The sequence below is a fragment of the Falco peregrinus genome, chromosome 11 (assembly GCF_023634155.1).
Source record: "Falco peregrinus isolate bFalPer1 chromosome 11, bFalPer1.pri, whole genome shotgun sequence".
NCBI classification, from domain to species: domain Eukaryota; kingdom Metazoa; phylum Chordata; class Aves; order Falconiformes; family Falconidae; genus Falco; species Falco peregrinus.
The window spans coordinates 22348526-22369975 of NC_073731.1; the positions used below are offsets into that span (position 1 = coordinate 22348526).

Genomic DNA, 21450 nt, shown 5'->3' on the forward strand with positions numbered 1-21450 from the left:
GGGAAAATGCCGGCCCGGAAGCGGAACCCGCGGCCTCTGCCCCCCTCTTCCCCTGGGCGGTATGGCGGCGGTGACGGCGGGGCCGGTGGATTGCCACTGCCACCTCGCCGCGCCCTGCTTCCAGACGGTGAGGCGCGGAGGGGCGGGCGGCGGCGGCGCTGAGGCGCTGAGGCGCTGAGGCGGTGCGTGTGTCTCTTGCAGGACGTGGCGGCCGTGGTGCGGGCGGCCCAGCAGGTGAGGCGGCCGGCGGCGACCCTCTCTCTCCCCAGGCTGCCCCCGCGGCCCCCCGGCCCGGTGTCAGCGGGGCGGCGGTTTCTGTCTGGCGCAGGCGGCGGTGGCGGCGCTGGTGGCGGTGTCGGAGCAGGCGGGGGAGTGCCGCCGCGTCCTGGAGCTGTCCGAGAGGTGGGGGCCCGCGCCCTGGGGGGGCTGGCGGGGGCGCTGCCCCTCCGCGCCCGGCCCGGCTGCTCTCTCTGACTTTCATCTCGGTCTCTGCCGGTGCCGTGCCTAGATTCCCGGGATTTGTTCTGCCGTGCCTGGGAGTCCACCCGCTTCAAGAGGCGTCGCCGGGGGAGCAGCGCAGCGTTACTCCGGCGGTAAACGCGGCCGGCCGGGCTGGCGGGGCAGCGCGGGGTGGGCGATGGGATGCCCTGCCCCGCCTGAGCTCACTGCGGGGCTGCCCGGCGATGGGATGCTCTGCTCTGCTTTGTTTCACTGCGGGGCTGCCTGGTGATTTTTCTGCACATCTGTAACGTGGAAGACCTAGCGGACCAAATCTCAGGGTCTCTTAGCACATCTGTCCCTGTTATTCCTGAAGCAGAACTGTTCAGTGGAGTCATCTGGCTGGGTGACTGCAGTGAAACAGCCTTGAAAATCCCAAGTGACTCGCTTACAGCAGGCAGCATGCGTGTGTTTGCAGATGTCCCTCTTGGTAGCGTGGGGGGTGGAAGGCAACCAACCGTTCGTGTGCCCTTAGCCTGAACAACTTGCAGAGCTGCCTGCAGCCATTCGATGTTGCCAGGCTTGTTACAGGCCTTGTTTTAACTACCTCTTCTGCTCCTTTGCAAAGGTAACTTGAAATTAAGGGGCAGTCAGTAAAGAAGGGAAATCGTGCAGGTTTGTAAAATCTGTCTGACTTGACAACTTGCAGCAATAGGAAATGTTAAGGTATGGAATTTAAGAACAATGAAGGAAATACTGATTTAATCATAATGCTGCGTCTATAACCCTTCCATCTTATGAGGGCAGTGAGGGTTGCGTCCTTAATTTGCTCTTGCAGGATCTGGATGCTGCATTGCCACTTATGGAACTCTACAAAGATAAACTGGTGGGGATTGGAGAAGTAAGTAGCATTCTGTAAATTGTTTAAATGTCTGTGGCTTCGGCAGCATCTGTCACCAGAATTACAAAAACTTAGTGAATACTTGATTTTGTATATGCAATAAACATTGCTATTAGTCTGAACAAGCGTTGAGTTTGATTTGTAATTTTCTTAATGTGCTTTCCTTCATTGATTTGCTGGGTTCCCACTTTTCCTTCATTATCATTATTAGGTAATAGGTGGCATTTATGCTGGTGGATTTAGTAGGAAGATTCATAATTATGCCATATTGTCTTACACACAAATGTCTTTTGACTCTGGCACAGTGAAGTGTTGAGTCATGTTGTTACCCGCATTCGGATCCTTCCTGCCTTTTTCCCTGATGAGGTTAGTCTGAGCTATGATTTCAGTACACCTCACTGACTTGTACAGTCCTTTTTTCTTGTGATCCCTTATCTGTCTGTATCTGTGTGTTGTCTCCTGTCTTATTTATAAACTAATTGAGGCTTGAAAGCTTTAGGGTAGTGTCTACTTCCTTTGTGTGTTGGTACCAGAGGGACTTATGGCTGGTTCTGCACTGGCTGTGGAAGAGCAGGTATTGGCAGAGCTTTGTAGCTGAATGTACCATGTTGTACTGTATATCAAGGACTTTGGCTGTTGTAGCTGTGAATGGATCTTCTTTGACAAACTTTAAATTCTGCCTGAACATGTTTAAATCAAAAAAGTGTAGCATTAGTGGATAATTTTTGCTAGAGATAGGACTAAAGCTATGGGTTCAGGTCAGAAATTTTACTTGTATTGAAGATACAGATTTGAGATTTAATCTGAAATAATATTCAATACAATATAAAACCCCAGAAAACCAGTTACAGATTAAAATGTTAAATACACTCGTTAGTAACGTGTCTGCCCACAAATGCTTTCATAGTTGAAAAGTTTATGGTTGAGAATGGATTCCTTTCTGAGTTAAGCAACAGATGAGCTCATCTTAATTGCAGTAGCTGATATGTATATTTTGAAATGCCTTGCAGTTTTGAAGCATTTTTTGCCTTTATGTATAGTACTGTGGTCTAGTCAAGCATTAAGTTTGTAAAATTTTTTCACTTCTCTTATACTGTAGGTTGGACTAGATTTCACTCCAAGATTTGCCAGCACAGATGAACAGAAGGAAGGACAAAGACAGGTGTTCATCAAGCAGATTGAGTTAGCAAGAAGACTGGATTTGCCTTTGTAGGTTTTGTTTATACTAGTAGAGAGTTTGCCAGATCTCAGTAGTGTGGAAATATTTTCCAGGATTTGTAGTTACTGAGAACCCACAGAACTTTTGTTACATGGGTTTAACTGCCATTAGTGTCCTATCAGTCTCCAGTTTGAGATTTCATTATAGAATTTTCCTGATGTTTGCACTTCAATACAGTTGTCTTCTGTGTCCTGTCCTTGCTGTTGTTGCCACGTTTGCTGTATCTAAAATGATTTGTGTACACATCTCTAGATTTCCTCCTGTTAAAAAGCATAATACCGATTAATTATTTTCATCTCAAGCTGCTATTAGTTTGTGTTTACAAAAAAAAAAAGTATTTTGCTGAATTTCCTAATGCCAGGCCTTTCCTTGCTATACAGAAATGTTCATTCCCGCTCAGCTGGAAGACCAACCATTAATCTCTTAAAGGAACAAGGTGTGTTTTTAATGCATTTTCTCTGTCATGACTTTTGTCAACAGAGTTTTTTCAGTTGTGCCATGTCCTCACATCGGTTTGTGTACATGAAACTTGGGAGGAGTAGTGCAGAGATTCTGCATTCATTCTTTATGGGATCAAGGTCCCATTGGAATCTGACATCACAGACCTACTGTAAGCACTGCTAATGATTTGGTTTACTTCTTTTCTCTGAGGTGCTACAAAGGTGTTGCTCCATGCTTTTGATGGGAAGCCATCTGTAGCGATGGAAGGGTTGAAGGCTGGATACTTCTTCTCCATTCCTCCTTCCATTATAAGGAGTGAACAGGTAACATTTAAAGGGGTTTGCTCCTTGCCTGAGGATTCCAGGTGATAGGTGACAGCTTATCACAATGGCAAACGTGACCATTTTCACTGTGCAGCTCAAGAATATGCTTGTTTTTTCAGTCTGTACAGTCTGAAGTGGGGCTTGCAGCACTCGCACACAGTTGCTGTCAGCTGACATGATTCTCAATAGAAGTTTCAGTTGCTTACAGCATTGCATATTTTTACTTTGGCTAAATTTCTACCTCGGGCTTTTGCCTTAGCTAGAATTTTTTGGGGAAAATTTTGGCTAAAAGGGTTCAGCTATTCCTGAGAAATGGGTAAGAAAATAGACATTTTTTTCCTCATTTTAGTGTAGTTTCTGGTGAACTCTTCTTTGGAAGCTTCTGTCACCGTACTGTTTTAGAGCAGGGATGTGACATGTGGAAAAGAACTAGTTTCTGCTACAGTGCTTTGGCACTTTCTGTTCAAAAGGATATCTGCTCACAATTGGCTAAGTTACAAACCTTTGAAAAATTGTGTTTATCACAAGATGCGCCCAGCAAAGAAGCAGCTAAATTGCTTAAAGATGGTATTGGTCAGGTTCAGCCCTTGATTTGGTGAGACTGCTCTTTTAATTTCTACTCTGGACTGCCACTAGCTATGCTAACTTCTTTCTTTGGGGTAGCAGCCTATTCCCATCCTGCAACCATCGTCGCTGTCTGTGATAAGCTCAGGAAATGTAGGAAACTGAGAAGGCATGATTCAAGTGGGAGGGGGTGTGAGGGATGTATACAATTGGGGATGAGGTTAGGAACTCGGAGAAGGGAAAGCAAACTGGGGTTGAGGGGTAAAAGCAGAGATGAGAAAAAGGTACACAAATATATATGCAGAAGAATAGCAACTTAAAATTACATTGGCAACTTCAGGGTATTCTGTGCAATATAACTACATGATTTAATAAACAACAATGGATTCATTGCTTAGAATAGTACTCCGGATATTTAAAAACCAGGATAATCCTAATCTGAAGGGATTTCTGGAGCAGCTCCTGGTATTTTTGCTTCCATTCTGAGATTGTTGATAAAGTGCAGACAGTGGCACCAAAGTCTTTTGACATTGCTTTTAAGTGCAGAGTATATCCTCCCTTCATATATTCTTTCCCCTAGGTCTAAGTGCATAAAGCATTTAATAGCTGTCTTATTTTCTTCAAGAAACAGAAGCTTGTGAAACTGTTACCTCTGGAAAGTTTGTGCTTGGAAACTGACTCTCCTGCTCTGGGGCCTGAAAAACAGGTAAATGATGCAGGGGAGGGATTTCTGTGTATTTCCACACCCACGCCTTATGGAGGTCAGTTACTGGCACGGGAGAGGGAAGTAGTGTAAGCATGGGTTGCCAAGTGAAAATTTTGTGATGAACAAACCAGTGTTTCTGAGGCTGGGAAAGGAGAAGAAAATCCAGTAATGGGTAAAATGGGAAAATAATCCAATAAGAGTAGATACACATAATTTTTCTGGCACACATGCCGCAATGTGACTGAAGTTGTGTCAGGAAGTACTGAATGTGAAACACCTGTGATCTGTCAGGATCTATAATTTGGTCTGTGTTTTTCTTATTTATTTGCTTGCAGGTGAGGAATGAACCAAAAAATGTTTACATTGCTGCAGAATATATTGCCAAAATTAAAGGAATTCCAGTTGAAGAAGTTATAGAAGTGACTACACAGAATGCACTGAAAGTATTCCCCAAACTTCGGAACTTTCTTCAGAAATAGATTCAGAAATGTATGACATTGCAGACACTATTATTTATGGTGTAATGAATAAAACCAGTGCACATCTTGTCTTAAAGTGGAGTTTTGCTGTTGGAAAGCTCAAGAAGTGAGCAATGTTATAGCTGCACAGGATGAATATAGGGAATTTCTCAAAGACCTTGGTATGTGCCATTGTCATCTCTTGGCTGTGATAAAGACAGGTTGTTCATTTGCATCTCATGTCTCTGAGCAAGTACTTTGCAAAGAGCACCATAAAATTGTTGGTTTAGTTTCTCAAGACTCCTTGCTCAGCTGCTCCTAGCCTGGGAGATGGCTAATGTGCGGTGCTTAATGTCCCACTCATGCCTTAATTTCTGCTGACAGAAAGTCACATGTTGTGGGCCCACTCCTGATACAAAAGCTCCTCTTAGGACTTACAGACTGCACATCCCTTTCTGAGCCATTAAAAAACCCAGCTGGATGGACATTATCTGTACGTCACGTTGACTGGGCTCTGAGAGTGATGCAGAAGCAACTTTTTTCTCTCTCGTTTTACCTTGTGTACAGTAACTTCACAGTTGCTCAGGTTGTGGCTTTGATTTGCTTTGATCTTTTTATATTTTTTTTTAATAGTTTTCAAAGGAAAAAAACTAGGTTTGATCTTACTTCAAGGACTTACTCGGTATCAGGAGATACAGGTTGTGGAAGGTAGACAAGCCCAATATTGTAAGATCTCGCAAGTGTCTGTCTGCTGCTGATTCTGCTTCATTGGCCAGTGTCCTAAAAATGGAATCTTATGCTCCCTTACAGCACCTGTGTGGATGTGGGCCTGTTGAAACACCGATCAAAGTTTTTCTGACTATAAACCAGCAGTGGTGTGAGTTATATATGATCCTCAATTGTTCTGAGGTCCATGAGGGAAGCAGAGGCTTTGTCTCCCTAGGGGAAGTTTTACTAGCTCAGTGAAGAAGATACACAAGTATTAGTCCATGACCACCTCGGGTACAAAATCATGCATTGTTATCAACCAATGATGAGAGCACTTGGCTTTAAGATTCAGGCACGTCTTCTATATCTCAGGTGCCTATGTGATTTTTCATACTAGACTTCTTCCTGGTCAGAGCATCCTACCAGTTGCCCCTTTGCAAAATGGTTCGTAATGCCCTGTTCAGAAATCACCTGGTGTCTGCCTTCTGGGGTGTAGGACTGCAAGACGAGGGTTTGGGTTTTATTCCTGTTTTGAGGAGGATGCAGCTGGAGAAAATGTCAGCTCCCAGATGGGGGGCGGGGCGGGAAGTCTGTCATGTAAGTGATACACATCTTACACTTTTGGTTTCCTCCACGTTGAATTTTTCTGTTTCTTAAAACCACATTGTCATGAGGGTTTTTTTCTGTCTTCAGCAGAACAGCTGTGGTGGTCTGCTTTTTGCTTAGAGTTAGCTTAAGTTTAAAACGTTCCTAAACATGTTCCTAAACTGAACTTGAATAATTTGCCTATTACAACGTGTATTCAGAGCAGCAAACACCTGAATCTTTGCTGAATGTTTGACCCAGAGTAGTCGGAGCCATTTGTTATCCTGGATCTACGGGCACCATTTCCACTAAATTGGGTGGACGGAGTTTGCCTGCAGATGGTGCTAGGGAACAGGTGTGCAGTAGTCTTAAGACTATTAATGTGATTGACATTAAGGATAAATAATCACGTTGTTGTTGGAGATGCTAAACAGGTGATACCAGGCACCTTTATATGTGCTTCCTGCTGCCTGTGTGATGGGAAGGCTCCCAGTATTGCATGGGAATGCAATTATATATGGAGATGCTCCCAGTAAAAAGTCAGGCAGTGTTCAAATGCTTGCAGAGGTTTGGCCGCCTTATTCTTAATGAAATTTTTAGTCTTGGATGAAAATGCTGATTTTGCAAAAAAGGGCAATGTCAAGTATTTAGTCTGCTCAAAATTCCTCTCCCTGCAAGGGGGTGGCATTGCTCTGGTTCAGGCTTAGCGTCAGTCAGATGATATTTGCCCTGAACTCTTGAATCCCTTTTGCTGCTGCAGCACTGCAAAACCCTGTAGACACGCTGACCCGCAGCAACCAGCTGGGTCGGGTGCTGCTGAGGGTGGCCAGCCCAGCATGGGTGGCTCTGTGGGACCTCTGCCCCCCCGTCCCTGCAGCAGCAGGGCTCAGAGGTGCTTGCGGTGGCGCAGGAGTGGGGCTGGGGCAGGAGGTGTGGGGCTGATTCCTCCAGGGTGAGAGGGCCCTGGCACTGCAACAGCTGTGGGAAGGGCGAGCCTGGCAGGGTGCCTGCAGCAAAACAGGCTGACTTTATCCTCTCCTTAGACCTGTGGCGCCTGAGCTAAGTCATGGCAGAGGTGGCCTGGTGCTTCAGAAAAGGAAAATGCAGCGTCATTCCCACCCCATCTTGGCAACCCTAGCACCAAACAAGGGTCAGAAGTAGCACCCTTTCCCGGTGCTGTTGGCTGTGCTCTCCGAGCTGTGCCCCAGCCCGCTGCAGTCGGTGCCGGCGAGGCAGCAGGTGCTGGAAATGAAGCCGTTGCTTTGTGCAGGAAACCCACCGGTTTAGGGCACTGGCTCAGAACGGGTGGCAGCTAATGTGCAGGGGGAGGAAGTGTGGTTTCCAAGCTGGGAAACAACGTTGATCCCTCAGCAGTCGTCTCGCATCTTTCCCTGGAAAGGAGGATTTATCAGAGAGCTTGCATTTCTGCCTGCAACTCCAGGCTAACACCTGGTCTGGGGGGGGCTCAGGAAGGCAGGGTGGCTCATGGGGAGCCGTGTGGCTGCACACCGTGAAACCCGCCATTCCCACAAAGGCTGCCCTCAGCAATACCAGAGTGTGTGCTGAGCCCTTTAGCAGCCTCTCAGGTTGTCCCGAGAAGCCATGTCCCCTCCCACATAGTACGGGACACTGGAGTGGCCAGAGATGTACCAGAGGAAGGGCTCAGTGCAGATTTAGCTGGATGCCATGTTTAGCTTCTGGGAAACCTGAGAGGAAATGAGAGAGAGCACAGAGTTAGTGGAGACCCAAGTTTTCTCTTCATTTGTGCCATTAATTCTGAGAGACGCCAACAGCCCTGGTGACCTCTGTCTCACAGACGGAATGGCACAGATGCTCTGCAGCAGTACAGAAGGCAGAAGGTCCGAAGCTCCATCTGACACCTTTAGCCATCACCTTTCCCTGGGATGCTACAGACAGCGGATCTGCATTTTTGAATGACTCCTCATGTCTGTGTCTTTCAGGATGTGCATGATGTGATAGAAAAATCAAGAAAGGTTTGTGATTTCTTTGGCATAAGTAGTGCCTTGCTCGTCAGTCAATACTCTGTTATTGATACAGCTCTGGCTGGTACAGCTTCTGCCAGAAAGAAAAGCCCTATGTCACTCAGTTCTTTCCAGGCTTAAAATAACGCACGCAGATGTACTGCGTGCACCAGGGACTCCCACATGTGCAAGGGCTTACGGTGAGTGCATAGCTTAACACCAGGCGTAAATAATGAGGGGGGTGCAGGGTGGCGGTAATAATGTGAAGGTACTTTCCATAGGGCAAGATGTGGAGCTTGGAGATCTAGATTGCTTCTAAAGTGGATTTGTCTGTTGATAGAGACAAAATAGTGGGCCAGCATGTGCTGTCAGTGGCTACCAAATCACACAGAGGTACTTTGCACCTTCCTGGTTCAGTGAGGAACCTTCCTTGAATCAGTAAGTACCAAGGGTGGGAAGGACGCTGAAATTGCTGCTCCTCAGCTGGCTGGCATCATTGTTCTTTCGCCATGCATGCCAGGCCGTTTGCAGGACTCACGTGGAACAAGACTGAGGTGATTTTGCCTGAAGGCCAAGTGACTTGCAGGAGTGGAGAGGGTATAGCAGAACTACAAGGTTCAGCATGAGTCACTTGAACACCTCAGATCCTGGAAAACCTCTCTGAGTTCAGGACCAACAGCTAAGTGTCTGACTAAGGGCTCGATCTGTGCTCACTCAAATAGTTTTTGGAGGGCTGCAGGTGGTTTAACCTCCTGGGCCCTTTCTTCTGAAACTTGTTTTTAGTCATGGACTACCAGAGCCTGAACTCTGGGACAAGTTGCAAGGGTAATGAGTTTTTCCAGATTTTGACATGGGAACAAGCGAGGAGGTGGTGATGAGGCCAAGTGGATGATATGCTCTTTAATCCTGCTGTTTATTGTGATAAGAGTTTAAACAAATTGACCAAAGACTTTTACTGGAGGTGCTTCCAACAGGCTCCTATGCAATACATAGATAGGCCCTTTAGAGGCAAAAGCAAATAAATAATTGGCTGGAAATGCAACTTTCATCGCTAATGAACTTCTGCTTTTGTTTGTTTTTTCACTAATGCAGGCTGGGGTTCGATCCTCTGTTCCCGTTATAGAGCAGGAAAATGGATTTGTGAGAGTCACTGCTTAGCAGAAAGGTTTGTTTTTCTTCTTCTTGCTTTCTATACTCAGTACAAAGATACAGCTGAGATCAAAGAAGGGATATGAATTGCCATAGCACCTAGTTGTCTCAGCATTTCCCTTTTCAGCAGGTGGTTATCCATCCGTCCATTTCCCCTGGGTTGACTTTTCCATTGGTGTGAATCGGCTGGGGCACGGGCATGGAAACCCTCACCGCACTGCGTGGGGGGCTCACCGTGCAGTGAGTGCAGAGCACCCGCTCCAGGGCCTGGCAAATTTTTATGCCCCTCTTTGAGCTGCTGTAAATGACAGAACAGTGAGGAAACACAGTGAGGATCATGGCCCTGATGAACTAGTGCCTGGGGCAGGAACTGATACCCACGTCCCCAAATGCTCGGTGCTGTGCACAGAGAGATGCTGCTAACAGGGTGCTTAATGCCAGCAGAGGGGATCAGTGCCACTACCACACCCAGGTCTGCTGGTGAAAATGGTGGTGTGTCCCACCTGAAAAAGCAGAAATAATGAGGCACTGGGTCAGGGAGTCTGTAGGAACAAGGTGTAGCCCCTCTATGCCCTAGAAAACTGTGCTTTGGGGGCACAGAGCCACTGGCGTGTGGAGCGCTTGCCATGTAGGCGAGTGCACAGGCGGCATCAAGGAACCTAAGGCAAAGCTAAAAAAATTTTAGAGAAGCAGCACATGCACAGAACAGGAATATCTGGCTTGTTTTCAAAGGGCTCAGAAGAGCAGCAAGCTACTACTGCGACGATGCTTGGGGACATATCTGATGTCCTACCAAACTGACAGTCAGCATCAAAATATATAGATGTTGTCTGCAATGCTTGGGCAAGGTAACATGTCTATGCATGCTGCCTTCAAGGGCAGGCGAGGCAGCTGCACGGTGTCCATGGCCAGTGGCCATGTACAGGTGAGCCTGGCCGGCCACGGCACAGCACCAGTGGCGTGGCGTGGCTGAGCAAGCCTTCAGCTTCCCAGCGCAGGAGCGAGGACAGCTGCCTGAAAGACCCTAGTGCAGCACCGATGTGGGGGGAAGCAGGGCCACATCTCCTTGTTTTGGAAGTGCAGGGAGTGAGACCTGGAAAAGCCACAACATGGGCAGCGTAATCCAACTGGTGATGCCCCGGAGGTACCTACCGCCTGCTGGGCATGGGCTGTGCCTGGGGCTGGCTGTTAGAGCCTGCCTGCAGAGGTGGGAGAGCTGCCTGTGCCCCCAGCCCCGCTCAGTCCCTACCTATGAAGCCCGTAGTGCTAAAGAGCAGCAGAGCTGTGCCCCATGGTACCATGACGGGTGTCCACTCCATCTGCTGCAAGGTCCCCGCGGCTGCTGGCACTTACTGCACCTGGGCCACGCTTGCTGCCAGGGAATAACAGCTGATGTATCCCTGCCTCCTCCCGCCCCCAAAGGCATCCTGGCTCCGTCACTGTGTGTTTTGGGTTCATCCCATTTGGGGCAGAGCAGATGGGCAGTGCAGCGCTGCAAGTCCAGGTGACGTGCCTGGCTCCTTCCCATGTGTATGTTGTATTTCTGTGACAGGGTGTGGACACTTGGCTTAACTTCTTTAATATGCACATTCAGATTTTACATCCTCTGTCTCGGCTGTGCCAGGGCTGTATGCTCTGTCACCAAAGAGGGCAAAGAGACGCTTGGCTCCTTGGCGGTGCCCAGCCGCAGCTTAGATAAAGTACATGTATCCTGCATTGACATAAGTTATCTCGCAAGCAGTACAACCAATAAAGTCTTTTTGTCCCAGGGATTTATGACCTCCTCACCACAGCAATCCCAGTCTCCTGCCCATGTCCTGTGATGCTCTCACTACAGCCCAGCACTCCTGGTCCCTCATTTCCAGCTCCCTGATCCCTGCCATGGTACCACCTGCTCCGCCGTGTACCCTCTGGGCTTTGCCCGTCACAGCACCTTGGCTTTCTTGTGTGTCCCTGTGGTCTCCCTGTAATTCTCCATCTCTCTTCCATGTTGTCTCCCTGAGACAATGGTTGGATCGCCATTTAGGCAAGAAATAGCACATGCTGAGATCAGTCTGGAGCTGGGCAGGTCATGCTTGGGTTGTCAGACTCAGCACCTGGGTGTGTGCCTCTTCTTGGTAGCCTCAAGGGGGAATGGAGAGGGTCAGTGTCACCTACGTGGCCACCAACTCTCACAAACCTTATAGGAACTTTGTATCTTCAAGAGCTCTGTTCGACTGCCAAATTTTGTTGACCGCCGTCAAAACCTGAGATGTAGATGTGTACTAGGAGGCAGCATGACCATGCTAACTCATTTCCATACGCATGGGAATATGTGTATGTTGGAGGCTGCATCTCCCAGGCAGAATTGGACCTGCTGCTTGGGACCTCCTAGGTCTGCTCAGCACATGACCACTGGTGAACCCATGAAAGGGAAAGGACCTGGGATTATCTAGCAGGAAGGTCTGTCTTTGTGAAGTGCACTGCCTGGAGAGGGCAGCTTTGAAGTCCTGATTGGCACTGACCCTTTGCTATAAATACATAGAGAGAGCATTTTTGTGCTCAGAACATTTCTGGATGCACAACAAAGGGGGAGGAAGCAAACAAATGGAGCACTGTGGGAAGAAGTTAAATGGAGCACTATGTGGGGAGCACCAATCAAACTATCACTAAATAACTTCCTTTCTCTTCAGGGGCCATTATTCCTGGGTGGAAAAGTCGGGGTAGAAACTCAGGTCTGTACTACACAGGACCTCTGTGCTGAGTTGAGGCAATGGCAAGTGCATATGCAGTGGGGTGACACGTATATAATATGCATGAGCAGACGTCAGCGCTCTCTGAAATAATCCCTTCTGTGCTCAGTGAGTGTAGCACATCCATTGATAATCTGTGTGGGGAGACACACCATTTATCCAAAGAGTTTTTTTCTTGGCCAGCACATGGATGCTGCTGTGGTATCAGGATGATCAGAGCTTCCTCCTGGAGTCCTTAGGTTGCCCATTTTTTTGGAGACATGCAGCTACACACAGTGGTCTTGCTTCATCCCTGCTGTCTTAGTGGATGCACGTTGTGGCAGGGGAGGGTGAATGCTGGGGCATAACTCAAGGAGGGTAAGTGCTGACCCCGTTGCCACCAGTGCAGACAGAGTTGAGGTTCAGTGGGAGCCCTGCTGGTAGAGGCTCTCTTGCCCCCACCTCCCAGGAATGAGGAGGTCTCCTTCCCTCCCAGCCTCTTTCCACACGACACTGGATGGGGGTCTCATTGCTGGAAGCCCACAGGGAAGTTTTACCAAAGCTGAGGACAGGGTGCTTGGGAAATTGGTTTGTCTGTGTCCTGTTTGCTGTTGAGCTCCTGAACATGACCCTGTGCTCTTGAATAGCCCAGAGTGATGAAGGGCTTGGCTGAAAAGGCAGTGATTTTTGGGACTGGTCTGGTCCAACAAGACCTGTTCCCTGACAACTGCCTTCCTTCTGGAAAGGACACCACGCAGGACCAGGCTGCCAGGGACCTATTAAGTTGCCAAGATGCCTTTCTCAGAGGTTTCCCAGCTCTTAGAGGATGAGGCTCAATTCAGTTCAGCCAGATTAGGAAGAACGGGGTCTTTCTTCCTCCGCTTACTAGCAGAGTTACCTGGACTAGTATCCCTCCAACCATCTTTGAATCTATCTTTTCATTTTCTTCTCAAAGGGCTGAGTAATTAGGTTATTCAGAAGCTGCAAGCAATGCAGTAGACTGATCCTCTCTGTCCCAGACCGTCATTTTCATGATTTGCATTTCAAGATGCACAATAATACTGCTGTGCGTGGTTTTGTTTGCTGTGGCTCAGCTTAGCACCCAGCAGTCTTTACAAAGCACATGAGCTGGTTTACTACAGGACGTGGAATCTGTCCTCCTGCTCTTCAAGAAATACAAAGATAAGCTGGTGGCCATTGGCGAGGTAATCTGCTCTGATTTCTGCATAACCAGAGTTTGCTTGATTTGACTATATGGAAACTGTCTTAAGGTGCGTATAACTCATTGTAATCTCTGGTTGTTTACATTCCTCTGTGTGGACAGATACAAAATGAGTTAGGATTAAAACCAAAAACTTTATTTTCCTGGCTAAATATCTGTGCAAGATTAAAATGAAAATTGCAAAGCCCCACAAGGAGGATGTATTGATAGGTGTCTGAATGCTGGTCTCCTGCTATGAAGACGTTGTAGGGAAGCTAGAAAAGCTACTTTAGTTCTTTACCAGGAGTATTTTCATAGCTGATGACACATTTTCTTGGGTTTTATTATTCATATGTTACTGTATTTCCAGGTATGTTGCCTTTTGGTGGGTGCTGTTTTCTGCTGTTTCTTCATTGCTAAAAGCTTCTGCCACCTCTCCTGAGAAAATGAAGCTAGCAAAAGCATTAGATCCCCACAGTTTGAAGTTCATCCCATTTTGTGAAGTGTTAGCTGGCGCTTTGCATGGGTTGGGCTGGACTTCACTCCATGGCTCATGTCCATGCCTGAGCAATGCCAGGAGCAGCAGAGAGTCGTGCTGCAGCTGGCCACGGCAAAACAACTGGCCTTGCTGCTGTGAGCCAGAGACCTTTCACACAGTGTCTTCTTCATACGCTGGACTTTAACTAGACTCGACACCTGTTTCCTGCATCACAGCTCCACAGGCATGCTCTAAAGAACACTATGGGGTGTTTTGAAGTTTGAGTTTATCCAAGTGATCAATGGCTGGAGATGAAAAACTAACAATACTTGTGAGCACTGACATCTAGGAGCGTGACATCTTTGCCAAACGTGAAGTAGAAAAATGTTCCTTTCCAGCTGTGCTTCTGCTAAGGTTGTGGGAACTTCCTAGACTTTCTGCCAAAGACACTTTTTTTTAATGATTCTTCACCTTTATTCTGTTAGTACCCACACCATCCTTTCAGTGGTAACTGGGCTATGCTTCCCTGAAAGGACCACTCAGGATTTAGAGTTGTGATAATTACTCTCAAGGCTTCGTTTTCTCTCCCACACTATATGACATAGGAGAGGAAAGGTTCTTATCGAATAAAGGGGTGAAAAATGAAACAGGGCCTGCTTTCACCTCCACGGAACTTGGCTAATGATTTGCCCATGATACCCAGGAGCAGATGTGCCTCCTGTTGAGTTACTCTTAAAAACTCCTTCTTGACTCAAGGTCAGATTTCAGCAGCTTGCCGAATCTGCTTTCTGGCATCCAGCATCGCTTTGTCCTGTGTGTAGCTCCTAGGAGCCCAAGGCTGTTGTACAGCCAGTGGAGAGAAGTAAGCACCCAAAGCAGAGCTGTTCTCAGGACCCCAGTTATTTCCTCTTCATTCCCCTCCTAAGGTTTCTAAAACCTACAAGTTGTTGGTACTGTCTGAGGTCTTAAAGGACATAAATACTCTGTTCAGCCTGTGTTTGCAGTTCATGGGAAATACAGGATTATCTCCAAAGATTTAAACAGTCTGGATGCCATTCTGGCAGAGCTTATTTTGCATGTTGCTATATTGATTGCTGTCGTGAGACTGACCTTCTCATGGGCTATTTATTTTCCTGGCTGCACTGGTGAGAGAAGTTAATTAAACAGATTCCACTGGAGAACATTTGCTTGGAGACAGATTCCCCTTCCCTTTCTCCAAACAAAGAGGTATAGTCAAAAACATGTAGATTAGTCCTTACATTTTTCTCCTTTAAAATCCTTTTCCTATATTCTCTCTAAAGTTTATGCACTGTAAGAGCCTTAGTGCTATATAACATTTACATGTGTTCTTTTTTACTGTTCTGGTCTTATTACTTTAAAAAAACTTATTTTTATATATATGGGTGGGTGTCATGGGTGTTGGTCTCTTTTACCAAGTAACAAGCAATAGAACAAGAGAAAATAGCTTCAGGTTGTGCCGGGGAGGTTTAGATTGGCTATCAGGAAAAACTTCACTGAAAGTGTTATCAAGCATTGAAACAGGCTGCCCAGGGAAGTGGCTGAGTCACCATCCCTGGAGGTTACAAGTCATGTAGATGTGGCACTTAGGGACATGGTTTAATGGTGGGCTTGGCACTGTTAGGTTAATAGTTGAACTCAATGAGCTTAAAGGTCTTTTCCAACTGAAATGATTCTATGATCCCACGATTCTATGGTTCTACGATTATATATATATGAGCCGAAGGGATCTCACAAGATTGATAATTTGTAAGTCAACACCTCAGCTATCGGGCTGACATTATATGACTGGTGCTCCAGTAAAACACACTGCTGAATGTATTCATGGATGTCAGGTGCTGGGTGAGTGCCTGAGTGCCAGAGGTGCTGAGTGCCTTCCGTTCCCAGGAGAACAAAAGCCCTAAACAATGCTTGAGGGAAGGACACTGTAGGAATTTGCTTGTGTGCAGTCAGGACCTGGATGTAGCGTTGAGTGGGTCAGTGTGCAGGCAAGAGGTGGAAGCAGAAAGCCAGGCTCTCCCCCGCTTTCTCTATACCTGGGTCGAGCAGATGTTGTCACTCCCATGCAAAAAGCTCTAGATGCTCTGGGGTTGTCCTCAGCATGGAGCTGCCCACTGACCAGTGGCTGTGGCAGTAATGGTATGGCTGACAGGGTCACTGATCATAAAAGGGAGGCAATTTATTATCTCCCTTAATAATAAAAGGGAGGGAATTTTCTGTGAGAGATTCTGGGTTTGCAGCTAATCTGAAATAGTTTATATCTTGCTAGGTGTGCCGCAAAAGACAACTGTTTGAAAAGCTTTTTGGAGAACACTTGGAGTGCTTTCTCAACACAGGAGCTCCAAAAAGGAAGCCCTAGTGTCTGGCTGGCTGACTTCCTGATCAAGTGATTAACACTGCTGGAATGTTAATGCATTTTCCATAACATACTGTCACAGCCAGGGTCTTGGGCAGGCATCTTTTATTGTTATTCTAGCTAAACAAAAAAATTCCTGCTGGTTTTTAGTTAAGCTGAGGTCAGCCAGCATTTTCCCCATCGAATGGATGTAGGTCTTTAAAGAACATGGCTCTCTTCCTGCTGATAGCCTCTTCAGAGAGAAACTGGGAACTTCAAGCTGTTACTAAATATTTGGTTTTCCTCAATAGTCAAAGTACCGACATTTCTCAGGCTTGGGTGAGCAATCTGTCTCTAAAATACAAGCACATTTCCATATTCCATTTCCTCTCAACAGCTCCAAATCCACGTCCTTTCCATTTAATTTTCAAAGGATGTACGTGCATGAACCAGGGAGGTCGTTGCAATGAATCAGGTAGTGAAAGAGAGATGGAAAATTTAAGTTATGTGTTTTTCATGAGCACAGTGCTTTAATTATTATAGCTCTTACGTTACGTGAGACGTCCTGAAAGTGGAGCGGACATTTTGTCGTTGTTGCTCTGAACGGTTGTTTCACCAGCAAATTGCTTCCACATTGCTATATATTCCTGTGTAGATGGGGCAGGGAGCGGGAACTCCGGGCATTCTGCATCCACAGAAGGCTACATCTGGGTTAGTCACTTGGGAGCCTGCTATAGCCAGTAAAGAAAGCCTTTAGGGGGCAATTCCTCTCATATTACTGAATTCTTACCTGGATATCAACCCGGAGTTGATAGATGGGTTGTGTTCATGGAAGCCTGCAATATCTCCCCGGTGTACTATTTAGGATGGAGTGAACTGCAGCTGAGCAGTTCCTCGAGCTGTAGGTGAACCAAGCCAACCCACTCAGATGCAGCTGGCTGCATCTGCACGACTTCTCTCATCACTGCTGTCCCATGGTCCTTTCACAGATCACGTTTTTGTCACTTGGTCTCTCTCACGAAAGAGCCTTGTCAATTAACTTTTAGGAAAGAAATGAACCCAAGGAGATCCGGATTGTCTGCCAGCACATTCCTCAGGTAAGAAGCACATCAGTGGAGGGAGTTTGTGAAGGAACAACAAAATGCCTCAAAGCTTCTCCACAAAGTTAACCAGCCTTTGAGCAAATGGGTTCTTGTCAAAACCAAAAATGTTCATCCAAGACAACCCTTCTGCAGATCATACTTTTTATTAATTTTTGTGGGCGTATACACTTTTCTTACTGTGTATAAAGGTTTCAGATGGAAGTTAACGTTTCTTGTAATATATGAAGAGCCTGTTAATCTTGGTGAATAAGAACTCAATAAATTTTACCTACTGTATTTGTTCACATGATTATTTTTTCGTACACAATTTTTTTTTCCTGCACTTGCTTTGGTAGGAAACTTAGGGGTAAAATTCCATTACGTATATGAAAATGATAGCTAACTAGAAAAGGAAGACCAGATGGCAGCTGACAGAAGTACCAGATGTACATTTCTGCATCTTTTGTATGGATTGAGACACCCAGGAACACAAATTTCTGTTGTTTACAGTAGATGAGTTCATTACCCATATTTTAAAATTCAGAACTTTGATACTTAAGAGTATACTTCTATTTTCCTGTCAGTACATGAAAAATTGAATCCAGGTCATTGGCAAACATGCCTACTGTGGGCAGGCATATTCCAAAACTGAGGTGGCTAGACAAACACCTGGACCTACAAACAAATTTCAGTTAAGTGGCGTGTGTTGCAACTGTTCATTCTCCGGGTGGGATTATGGCTTTATCTTGTGGGGACAGTGGGCAAATGTTGCTGAAATGAGGACTGTATAGGAGGAAGAGGATGTTTACATTTTCCCCTGTATTCTCTAATAGCTTTCAATCAAGAAATTTAAACATGTGACTCTCCCAACTACTTTCTTTCAAGTCCAGTTTATTGAGGTTTGTTTAGCATCCTACTATAATAGGTCATTTCTAGCTCAGTTGGAACTTCAGATCCTTTGTTCTGAATTCCCTTTCTTAAGCTGCTGTAGTTTTCTTGTTTAAACAGCTTGTCTGGAAGACAAGGACCTGGTGCACTCTTGCCATGTATGTTTCCTCTGCATTGAGAGATCAACTTTTGCATTGAAAGTCATAGAGTTAAACGCATTTTTAAATAATTTTGGGGTTTTTTTTCCTTTAAAGACTAAAATACTTGGTTTGAATTGTTAAAAAAGAAAATCTGGAAGTCTTAACTGTGTGCCTGCTGTTTTATTTTACCATTGTTGATATTTTGGCAAAATTCTATATCGTTCTTTCTGACTAGTAACCTTGGGCTCAAGTTTTCCAAAGATGGATTACTTGTGGGGTTTTTTTTTGGGGGGTGGTTTAAATACTATTTTGAGATTTGGAAGAAGGACATAACTGGGAATTGGTATCACTGAAATAATCTAGATAGGAGTGTTAGAAAGCTAATTACACCCTGAAAGCAGCACTCTGTAGGTGGGTTTCCTTTATTTTGCGAAATGCCCTGGATGGACTGAAACAAAAAGGCACTTTCTGAGCCATTTTTTGTACAAAGATGGCATTATCTGCAAGATAAAATTAAAGTTTTGAAATAGTTATGAAAATACATTGTTCTTTCAGTGGAACATGTATTACAGGAGGAGCAGTAACACCACTACAAAATAGGGCATTGCACTTCTAATTGCTTTTTAACTTTCTCCAGCCTGAAAATTTGAGTGCTTGGCCTCTGCCTGACTTCTGGAATTTGGGCACAAGAAGGTAATTGCTGTGGAGTACATTAGTATCAGCTACTTGCCAGTGACTGCCTGATACATAAGGCATATTGTAGTCTTTTCACAGCATTCAGGAAAACAACTCAGTGTTTGGGTATATGGGAGCAATTATTGGCTCTATCACTAACAGGAATATCCAGGAGATAATAAATTTTCAGTTAGAGGGTAGGCTGAAAAAGGATAATAGCCATTTTAAGCTAAACTTGTGCTGTAAACCTTGACATCAGTGTACTGTTTTCAGCTTAATAAATTGTCCATGAAATGCAGAAATCCAAGGACTTGCGTTTTAATTTAACTCCTACCATGGATGTTTTTCATGGGGTGACTTCCTCTTGTTGGGCAACTATGTCCTTGGCCCTGCTTCTTGTACAAATGGGTGTAAATCAGAAGTAATGGTTGTGAAACCTATGAAATACAGCAGTGTAAAAAGTCAGGAGGTAAGTATCAAAGCTTTGCCTTGATGCTGTCGGTTTGATTTGCCTTTTCCTTCCTTGTTTAGGAAGCTACTTCTGGAGATAAACATCCCCAAAGATGGAATTGTATTGACCGTACCTCATCAAAATCAACCATTTTTTTTTCCACCAAGATCAGTGCAGCTGTAGCAAAGGTGGATTTGGCTTTGTGTTAGTCTGTTTTAAATAAAACTTCTTTCTGAAAAAAGTCTCCTGTCCTTATGGGAGGCAGCTTTCATCCAGGTGCTCCTTCCACTGCCAGGCTTAGCCTCTCTTTCTCTGCAGCTCCCTGATGTCTAGTTATTTCTTCCACGCAGGATCCCTGTGCAGGAAGCAGATGATGCTCTGTGTGCTGAAGCGTCAGGCAGACAGAGGAGACAATGCCCTGTGGGCACTGTGGCGGTGAAACCCAAAGCGCGCCAGCAATTCTAGAACAGGCTGAATTTGAACCTCTTGCTGCGGGTATTAGCTGGCAGCCGCTCTGCCTGCTGGATGGAGCCAAGGCTGTAACAGTAGGAAAAGGAAGAATGAGAAAAGAACAAAGCCTACTTTCCTCTGTCTTTAAGAAGTAGATGTTTTCTTTGGATGGACTTTAAGGTCATTGAAAATTCAATGGGGAAAAAACGTTAAATTAAATCAGCTGTGGATCAATGTTTACATTTTCTTCCAAAAGAACAAGAGTTGTTTAGGACACTAATGCTACATCTATACAACCCAGGCAAAGTGTCACGGTCCTTTCCCTGGCCCTAAGGCCAATCTGCAACCTGTGCCTGGGATTGCTGTAGCAGTTTAGCAGTGTGGGTGACGGGGTCCCAGTGACCACGAATGGGTACTGCTGGAAGTACTAATGTAGGCATAATCTCAGGTGTGTTTTTAGCATATTTCTGCCAATGTGTAACATGGACATATGTTTCTGAAGTGAAAGCTGGCTATGCTGTTGCTTTGATAATGTTTGTTTCAGTTCCTACTACACTTCCTCTTGAAGTTCTCCTGTTTTAAAATAGGTTTCCTTGCTACGGAGCAGTAGCACTTGAACTGTGAAGTCAGGCAAAAGAATTCAGAGGAATTTACCCAGCCTCTGGCTTTACACAGGAAAAGTAAAAATAAATTGGGCTTTTTCTTGGCATGAATGAAAGAGGCAAGAAGGGCCTAAATCTGACATAGGTAATTTTATTTTTAAAAAGCAGGTTTCTAGCACACACACCTGTGATCTGTAAATTCAGGATTCACTTCCCGTAGCCTCTAAAAATCCACAGTGCCTGCAATTATTGCCATTGCTCAGCTAAGGAAAGCAAAAGTAGCCTAATTAATATTTTGAAGCATGTGTTTGTATTATTCTTCATGCTGTAAATAAGATCAGAGACTGTGGCTTACACAGCTCACCTGATCTGGAGTAAAATACCACCTCATAATTAGCGAGGGAACTGGAGGCTGGTGGCTAAGCGCTTCTACCCTGCGGACACAGACCAGGCCAGGCTCTGCCATACAGGTGAACAACGGCGCTGTGTGATCTGCTGAGCGCGCCCCAAATCATTTCCCACAGGGACCGGTAACGTACTCCTGATGCTAACAGACATAAATATTTCTGTATGTTCCTAATGCTCTTTGGAGAACGACCTGTCCCTTGACGAGGGTGTGCTGCAGGCCGCGGCGGGGTGCCAGGCACCGCTCCCCCAGACACCTCCCTGCGGGCTCTGAGGGAGGCTGCTCGCCGAGGTGGCAGCTAACCGCCTCCACGCGTCACCCCGACGGGCAGTTGTCTGGGGTACGCATCAAATCAAACGTCAGAGGCTGGTGGATACGAGGAACGTGCCGCCTGCGGCTCTGGAGGCCACGAGGGGCTGGGGCGGCCTGCAGCCCCCCGCGCTGTGCCCGTCCTGGCTGCCCTGCCCTGCCAGGCCGGCCCATGGCCCTGCCCAGCCGCCCCGTGTCACCTCAGCGCGCTCCTCTGCATCCTGCCGAGA

The 21450-nt window shown here is 46.1% G+C and overlaps 1 protein-coding gene across 4 annotated transcripts; it reads left to right on the forward strand.

The window, feature by feature from the left end:
- Positions 1 to 6: 6 nt before the first annotated feature.
- On the forward strand, positions 7 to 5147 carry TATDN3 (TatD DNase domain containing 3). Of its 4 annotated transcripts, XM_055816183.1 has the most exons (10): positions 44 to 127; positions 202 to 234; positions 329 to 402; positions 509 to 593; positions 1277 to 1339; positions 2439 to 2548; positions 2939 to 2994; positions 3210 to 3322; positions 4512 to 4592; positions 4928 to 5147. In XM_055816183.1, the coding sequence occupies exons 1-10, from the start codon at positions 62 to 64 to the stop codon at positions 5069 to 5071; spliced, it is 825 nt and encodes a 274-aa protein (XP_055672158.1). In that variant the 5' UTR covers positions 44 to 61; the 3' UTR covers positions 5072 to 5147. The 4 variants fall into 4 exon arrangements, with proteins under 4 accessions (XP_055672156.1, XP_055672157.1, XP_055672159.1 ...); XM_055816181.1 differs by lacking the exon at positions 2439 to 2548 and having other exon boundaries at positions 7 to 127; positions 202 to 402; XM_055816182.1 differs by lacking the exon at positions 2439 to 2548 and having other exon boundaries at positions 7 to 127; positions 202 to 402; positions 4518 to 4592.
- The last annotated feature ends 16303 nt before the right edge of the window (positions 5148 to 21450 follow it).